This window comes from Halyomorpha halys, unplaced genomic scaffold (genome assembly GCF_000696795.3).
Source record: "Halyomorpha halys isolate HHAL.00 unplaced genomic scaffold, Hhal_1.1 Scaffold446.1, whole genome shotgun sequence".
NCBI classification, from domain to species: Eukaryota; Metazoa; Arthropoda; class Insecta; order Hemiptera; family Pentatomidae; genus Halyomorpha; species Halyomorpha halys.
The window spans coordinates 432,841-440,457 of NW_027104672.1; the positions used below are offsets into that span (position 1 = coordinate 432,841).

At 27.6% G+C, this 7,617-nt stretch overlaps 1 protein-coding gene across 1 annotated transcript in view; it reads left to right on the forward strand.

Moving 5' to 3' along the window:
* The first annotated feature begins 3,160 nt into the window (after positions 1 to 3,160).
* Positions 3,161 to 7,617, forward strand: part of LOC106682835 (uncharacterized) — an 11,615-nt gene continuing 7,158 nt past the window's right edge. The window contains exon 1 of the mRNA XM_014423901.2: positions 3,161 to 3,338. Within this exon, the coding sequence (XP_014279387.1) occupies positions 3,263 to 3,338 (76 nt within the window). The 5' untranslated portion in view covers positions 3,161 to 3,262. The remainder of the gene's footprint in view (positions 3,339 to 7,617) is intronic.

The window sequence follows — 7,617 nt, forward strand, 5'->3', positions numbered from 1 at the left end:
GGTCAAAAGTGAAACAAAAATAGTTTTAAACTATTTTTGTTTCACTTTTGACCGCAACCCTGACCATCTTCTTATATATGAAAATAATAATAGTGTAATGACAGTTGTCAATTAGCTCATCTTGATTCTCTTCCTCACAATTTAGAAGATCAACAAGGCACTGAGGGGTCATACTTTCATACAACTTCCACTTTTCACTCAATTTAGACATTTTGTAATAAATTAATTTAATCAAAACTTAACATGAAGTTTTGGAAGAGAAGGTTGTAAAGCAAGATACTCAGAAAATCCGCTAGAATTTCTTATGCACTCAACATAAATAGGGCAGCTCATAATTCTATTTTTATAACATTTTACATCATGAATACCCCTATTGTGTTAAATGTCATGTGATTGTTAATGTTAGAAAATATAAAGAGTTTTCATAATTATGTCAATAATTATAAAATATGAAATGATTAAAAAAAAGTCAGTGCTTATTATTTATTTACACATCAAAGTTTACAACACGGTTACACACGGCCGCCAATCTGTGACTTGTACAAATGCTTGGTAAGCAATGGAGGCAATCATAAAAAGGATCGAAATGAAGATAGGTGCAATATAAGAAAAGGTATATTAAAATATAATCATACTAGGTTTTAGGTGATGAAAATTCATATAAATAGTACTACATAACCTATAAATTAAAGTTTCGTTCTAGTATTACTATCAGGTATTTGTTAATTAAATAACCCTGTCGTATAATAGTGGTATACATGATCTTGTGTTAAATGTAAAATGTTTTACCGTGCTAAATGTTATAAGTATAGGATTATGAGCAGCCTTATTTAAAGTCATGTTAAATGTTAAATGCTGGAGAGCTCCTAGCGGATTTTTTGAGGAACTTATTTAATAACCTTTCTTTCCAAAACTTCATGTTATTTTTTTACTTCTAAGTTTTGATTAAAGTAATTTATTACAGCAGGTCTAGAGTAGAAGTTGTGTGAAAATATGGCCCCCCAGTGCCTTGTTGATCTTCTAAATTGCGAGGAAAAGAATCAAGAAGAGCTAATTAAGAACTGTCATAACACTTAATATTTACTCTATTACTAATATTTACAATTAACAAATCATTTTTTTTTTTTTTTTACTTTAGCGTAGTAAAAAAAAAAAAACAATTTGTTAATTGTAAATATTAGTAATAAAGTAAAAATTAAGTGTTATGACAGTTCTTAATTAGCTCTTCCTGATTATTGGTTATTAAATAAGTCCCTCAAAAAATCCGCTAGGAGCTCTCCTGTATTTAACATTTAACATGACTTTACGTTACGTACAACCCACTTTCCGATCCACTGGAAATTCTCGATCATTATAATGATATTAAAGCCAAACAAGCCATCTCATTTACTATCTTCATAGTAAAATAAAAAAAATTTAAAAAAATTAACAAATAGTTACAAATAAAAAAGTTTATATTTTTTTTCTTGGGTCTCAAAAATCTAGGGGGCTGCTCCCCACTTCTCCCCTCTGCATACGCCCATGATTAAAATATATATATTTATTACTTCACTAATTTATAACCATTCACACCCCTAAAACGACTGACCTAAAATGAGACTAACCCAAATTTTCTAGTCAGTGTTCTTATTATTTTTTTTCCTACCTTATTACTAATTTGTGGGCATATGTCATGACATATTTTAAATTGAAAATCATTTTTATATATTCCAAAATGAATAATTTTTTTTTAATTAACAAGCTTATTGTTTCATTTTACATTAGTGCTGTTTTCAAACCATGTTTTGGCTAAAACAGTTTCTACAATTGAAAAACAATGGTGTGTATTGATTTTAATTTGTTATCGAATTAATTAATATTGTTTTAAAAATAAATTTTATTTATTGCGTTCGCATAATTCCTCCTGAGAGAGAGAGAAATACTTTATTTATCTATGCTGCCTAAATACATTAGGTTGCTATCTCACACAGCATACTTATCAATCCGTAATCGGACATATATAAATTACACATACATGGTATAATCAGAAAAAAAAGAGATACAATAATAAGATATAATAAACAATTTTCCCCCCTACAGTTTCCTTTTACAATCCATTTCGGTCTGTACAACAAATACAAATATTTCATTCATTCCTATTTTTCTTTCTCATTTCTGCTCCTCCAATTTCACCCTTTCACAATTTTTGAAATCACCCTATCAACAAATTCGCTCTCCGGAATTCATCCTCCTAGATCCTCTTCAGTGACTCGCTAAACAAATTCAGTATTAGACGGTAATGTGAGATCAGACATTCATAGTCACAGCAGTAGATCAGTTTACCAAAAACAAAAAAATAGATACATTTTACGAGAATAAGACTAACACATAGATTAAAAGGAAAATATAATAAATAATTAAGTTTTAACAAATAAAATCCTTTGAAACTTAAGTTGCAGGACTACAATTAATTATTTACATTTTTTTGAGGTTAATAAACTACCAATTGAATGTAATTTATATTAAATTATCATATTATAGTACAACGTTTCGGGACCACTGTCCCATATTCATGTACTTTAAACCTACAACAATAATAAACCATCATAACAACAATCTTCATCCTTATGTATTATAATTCACTCTATTATATTCACCTCATAATTTTCCATAATTTGAATTTCATATAGGAAATCGTGTCACATCTTTACAATATTCTCACTTTTCTACCATTACTTATTTGTGCATCTTCACTTCTCCTTAGCACAGCCATAAATTGCATCCAATTGGAAGTTTATTAACCTCAAAAATGTTTTTATAAATTGACTTACCAGACTTCCTAAAGAGAAAATCCAAAAATTAATTATTTACATTTAAAGTAAAACTTGAATAATTTTTATTAATATTTATTATTATTATTTTTAAATAACTCAAATGGATGTTTTGTAACTTCTGGAACAGCAGACATTTTTTATTCCCCCTTACAATGTTTGGAAAAGTCGTTAATTTTAACTCTAGACTGAATATAGTTTTAATTAGAGTGATCGATTATTGTTTTTTTGTTTTTCTCAAAGTCACCAGTCTTTAAAGTCCATGTTTTGTTATACCCATTGTATTGACCTTTGAATATAATTCCACAAGTATTCGTAAGATCTTGTTTACTATTTCTGCTTGAATTATCTCCTGATTCTAATGTTATCCATTATACATGAGGACTATTCGCAGCGCTGTTCTACATCACATTTTTTCATAATATTTTTAAATAATTTTATCACTTGACAAAATGAATACTGAAGCAAGAAACCAAAGTTTTATTAGACGCAGAGATCCAGAAATAAGACCTGCCGTAATAAATCCATGTAAGTTTTATAAATTCCATATAATAAAATTTTAAATGAAAGTAACTAGCATATATATGTGTACATTAATTGGACACTATTGAAACTCTGATATCAATTAATATATAGGTGAACTGATAAGACGGTAACTATGGTAACGTAATTGATAATAATCATCGTTAATTCTGGTCCGAGTCAGTTGATTTTTTTCTTATTCTTTTACACAATTTAATCATGTATAATGTTTATACTACATAAAATATGAAAAGTTTTTTATATAAAAACCCTCATTGTGCTTCAATATTAGTTCTGTATTAAAACAATTCAGACTGACAGACCTACCAAAGTGTGGTAAAACATTTTTTAGGAGAGAAACAAAGTTGATATTCGTTTTTAGGATATCGAAAAACCCTTAAATACGCATTTTCGGAAAATAAAACTTTTATATGTACATTACTTGAACACTAATGAAACTCTGATATCAATTAATAAATAGATGGACTGATAAGACGGTAACTATGGAAACATAATTGATAATAACTAACTTCACTGTATCATCGTTAATACTGGTTCAATTCAGTTGATTTTTTTCTTATTCTTTTACACAATTTAATCATGTATAATGTTAATACTACATAAAATATGAAAAGTTTTTTATATAAAAACCCTCACTGTGCTTCAATATTAGTTCTGTATTAAAACAATTCAGACTGACAGACCTACCAAAGTGTGGTAAAACATTTTTTACGAGTGAAACAAAGTTGATATTCGTTTTTAGGATATCGAAAAACCCTTAAATACGCATTTTCGAAAATATCGGAAAATGAAATTTTTGTATCTACATTACTTGAACACTAATGAAACTTTGAAATCAATTAATAAATAGATGGACTGATAAGACGGTAACTATGGTAACGTAATTGATAATAACTAACTTCACTGTATCATCGTTAATACAACAAATACTGGTTCAATTCAGTTGATTTTTTTCTTATCCTTTTAGACAATTTAATCATGTATAATGTTAATACTACATAAAATATGAAAAGTTTTTAAAATAAAAACCCTCATTTTGCTTCAACATTAGTTCTGTATTAAAACAATTCAGACTGACAGACCTACCAAAGTGTGGTAAAACATTTTTTACGAGTGAAACAAAGTTGATATTCGTTTTTAGGATATCGAAAAACCCTTAAATACGCATTTTCGAAAATATCGGAAAATGAAATTTTTGTATCTACATTACTTGAACACTAATGAAACTTTGAAATCAATTAATAAATAGATGGACTGATAAGACGGTAACTATGGTAACGTAATTGATAATAACTAACTTAACTGTATCATCGTTAATACTGGTCCGATTCAGTTAATTTTTCTCTAATTCTTTTATACAATTTAATCATGTATAATATTTTTATACATATACTACATAAAATATGAAAAGTTTTAATATAAAACCCTCATTTTGCTTCAATATTAATTCTGTATTAAAACAATTCAGCCTGACAGACCTATCAAAGTGTGGTAAAATCTTTTTTAGTAGAGAAACAAAGTTGATATTCGTTTTTAGGATATCGAAAAACCCTTAAATACGCATTTTCGAAAAAATCGGAAAATAAAATTTTTGTATGTACATTAATTGAACACTAATGAAACTTTGATATCAATTATTAAATAGATGGACTGATAAGACGGTAACTATGGTAACGTAATTGATAATAACTAACTTCACTGTATCATCCTTAATACTGGTCCTATTCAGTTGATTTTTTTCTTATCCTTTTAGACAATTTAAATATGTATAATATTGTCATATATATATACTACATACAATATGAATATCATATTCCTCATTGTGCTTCAATATTAGTATTGTATTGAAAAAATTACTGACTGACCTGTGAAAATGTGGTAAACGATTTTTTATGAGCGAAACAATGATTATATTCGTTATCAGCGTGAAAAACCCTAACATTCGAATTTTCGAAAAACATCGATAAATAGAATATTTTGGCATAAACTTTTCGCCTTTGATTTTTTTTAGAAAAAAAAATTATTAAACTTAAAACATGGCTTAACCAATCTACACCAAACTTAGCTTAGGGCTCTCTCTGTAAACTGCACCAAAGACAAACCAGATCTAATTAAACAGATTAGAATCGGAGATACAACATAAAACGTTGGAAAAGTTTTTCTTTATTTGAAACAAATATTTCATAATGTAGGTTTTAGAGACCACGTTCAGCTTTCTAACAGTTGTATTAAGTTAGGAATTACATAAAATGCAGAGTAGCTATATGAACAATAATCACCAAAATAAAAATAAAAAAATACTTAAAATAAATTCAGTTCAAAAATTTATAAATTTTAATTTCTTTGAAAAATGGTATTTGAGAGTTTTAGACGAAGCTAATAATGAATATGATTTACTTTTTTTCTAAAAATAAATATTGTTCACCTACTTTACTGTCCTCATTATATTTATTTATTTTTTAGTGAATAATAAATCATTTAATAAAATCAGGAATATTTTTTCTTATTCTTAAAAAAGAGACAAATCGATTGGCATATAAAAACCAAAAGAAAAATGTACACTTTTTTAGCTACAATGCTTAATTTTGTTAACTGATTGGAGAAGATGGTCAGGGGAGAGGGGGCGGTCAGCAAAGAAAAACATAAATAAACAAAAAAATATTTATTTATTCCGACGTTTCGACCTGAGTTTCAGATCTTCATCAGGGCTACAGAACCATAGAGATAATAAACATCGTTTAGAGAAACATAAAATTGAAAAGAAATAGTACATAAACAAATTTTGAATTATACAAAATATTGAATTGAATAAAAATTGATAATTGAATAATTGATTGATAATCATGGAATTAGATTGATAACAGTGAAAGATGAAATATAGTATTATGTAGATTGATAATAGCATAAATACCATAAATAAATATTTTTTTGTTTACTTATGTTTTTCTTTGCTGACCGCCCCCCGACCATCTTCTCCAATCCTGATGGATGATTTGATTTGTGACAAAGTAAGGAGCATTAAGGATTTTGGACTGTAAGGATTGGATTCGAGAGGAATTAGATGGTTTAGTGGAGCCCCATAGCTCAACTCCGTATGTCCAAATAGGCCTTATAATAGTCATGTAGATCAGTCTTTTGTAATGGATTGGAAGTTTGGACCGTTTGTCCAGTTAATGTTGTAATAGTCGGAATCGACGAGCAGTTTTTGTGGAACATTAAACTAGGTTTAATTTGGGCGCTAACAAACATCCGTATGTCGAATTGTTTTTGAGATAGATTTCTCATAATAAATTCACTAACTTCTGATTTTTCATTCCATTTTTTGTGTAATGTTTTGTTTTTTAAAAAGCTATATCTTGACGTAAACTATTGAACGTAAATTGTTCTATTAGGGCTCATATTTTAACAAATTTACTCTAATTTAAATGGTATTAAATTAATTTTTTTTAAAGTTGCTGATCATTTTAAAAATACAAAGTTACGAAAGAAAAAATAATTTTTTTTTAATGTTTTGAAACATCCACAATTTTGATTAGTAGGTATACATAGTTTTCATTAAAGTAATAAAAAAATTGGGGTGAAGTGAGTGCCTTTATTTTACCCCAGTTCTTGTACTATAACCACGATAAACGACTCCTCTCTGAAACTATTTACATACAATTAGAATCTTCTCCTGTTAATGATCGAACTAACAAACACAACCTTTTCCTAGCCTATTGCCAAAACCATTAATTTATTAAAGCATTACATTTTTTATTTTTTATTCTATTACTCATAATTTAAATTTTCTACCGCACCTTTCATTATGTTTATTTCTATAATTATTTGAACGCTGTCTTTTTTAAAATTAATTTTTTTATCATTTAGTTTGTATAATTCTTACTTCTACAATATTATATTTAATCTTTTATTAGTATCAATCTACTACTACCAACTTTTTAATTTATTGTTATTTATAATAAATAGGTGCGGTCAAAAGCAAACACAAAATAGTAATAATTATATATTCGCCGACGTTTCGCTCCACTTTCTAGAGCTTTATCAGGGTGGTTCAGTTGAAGGATATCGTAACAGTCTGGTCTTAAGGTTGCTATCTCGTTTTGTTGTTTCAGTCCTGATGTTCGAATTCAGTCGATTCAGCACATATAAATAATTTTCGTTTATATGTATATTTTTCTCTGACCGCATCTTCTTCTTATACACAATTTTTACATATAGCATTTATTAATTTATTATTTTTACATATAGCATTTATTAATTTATT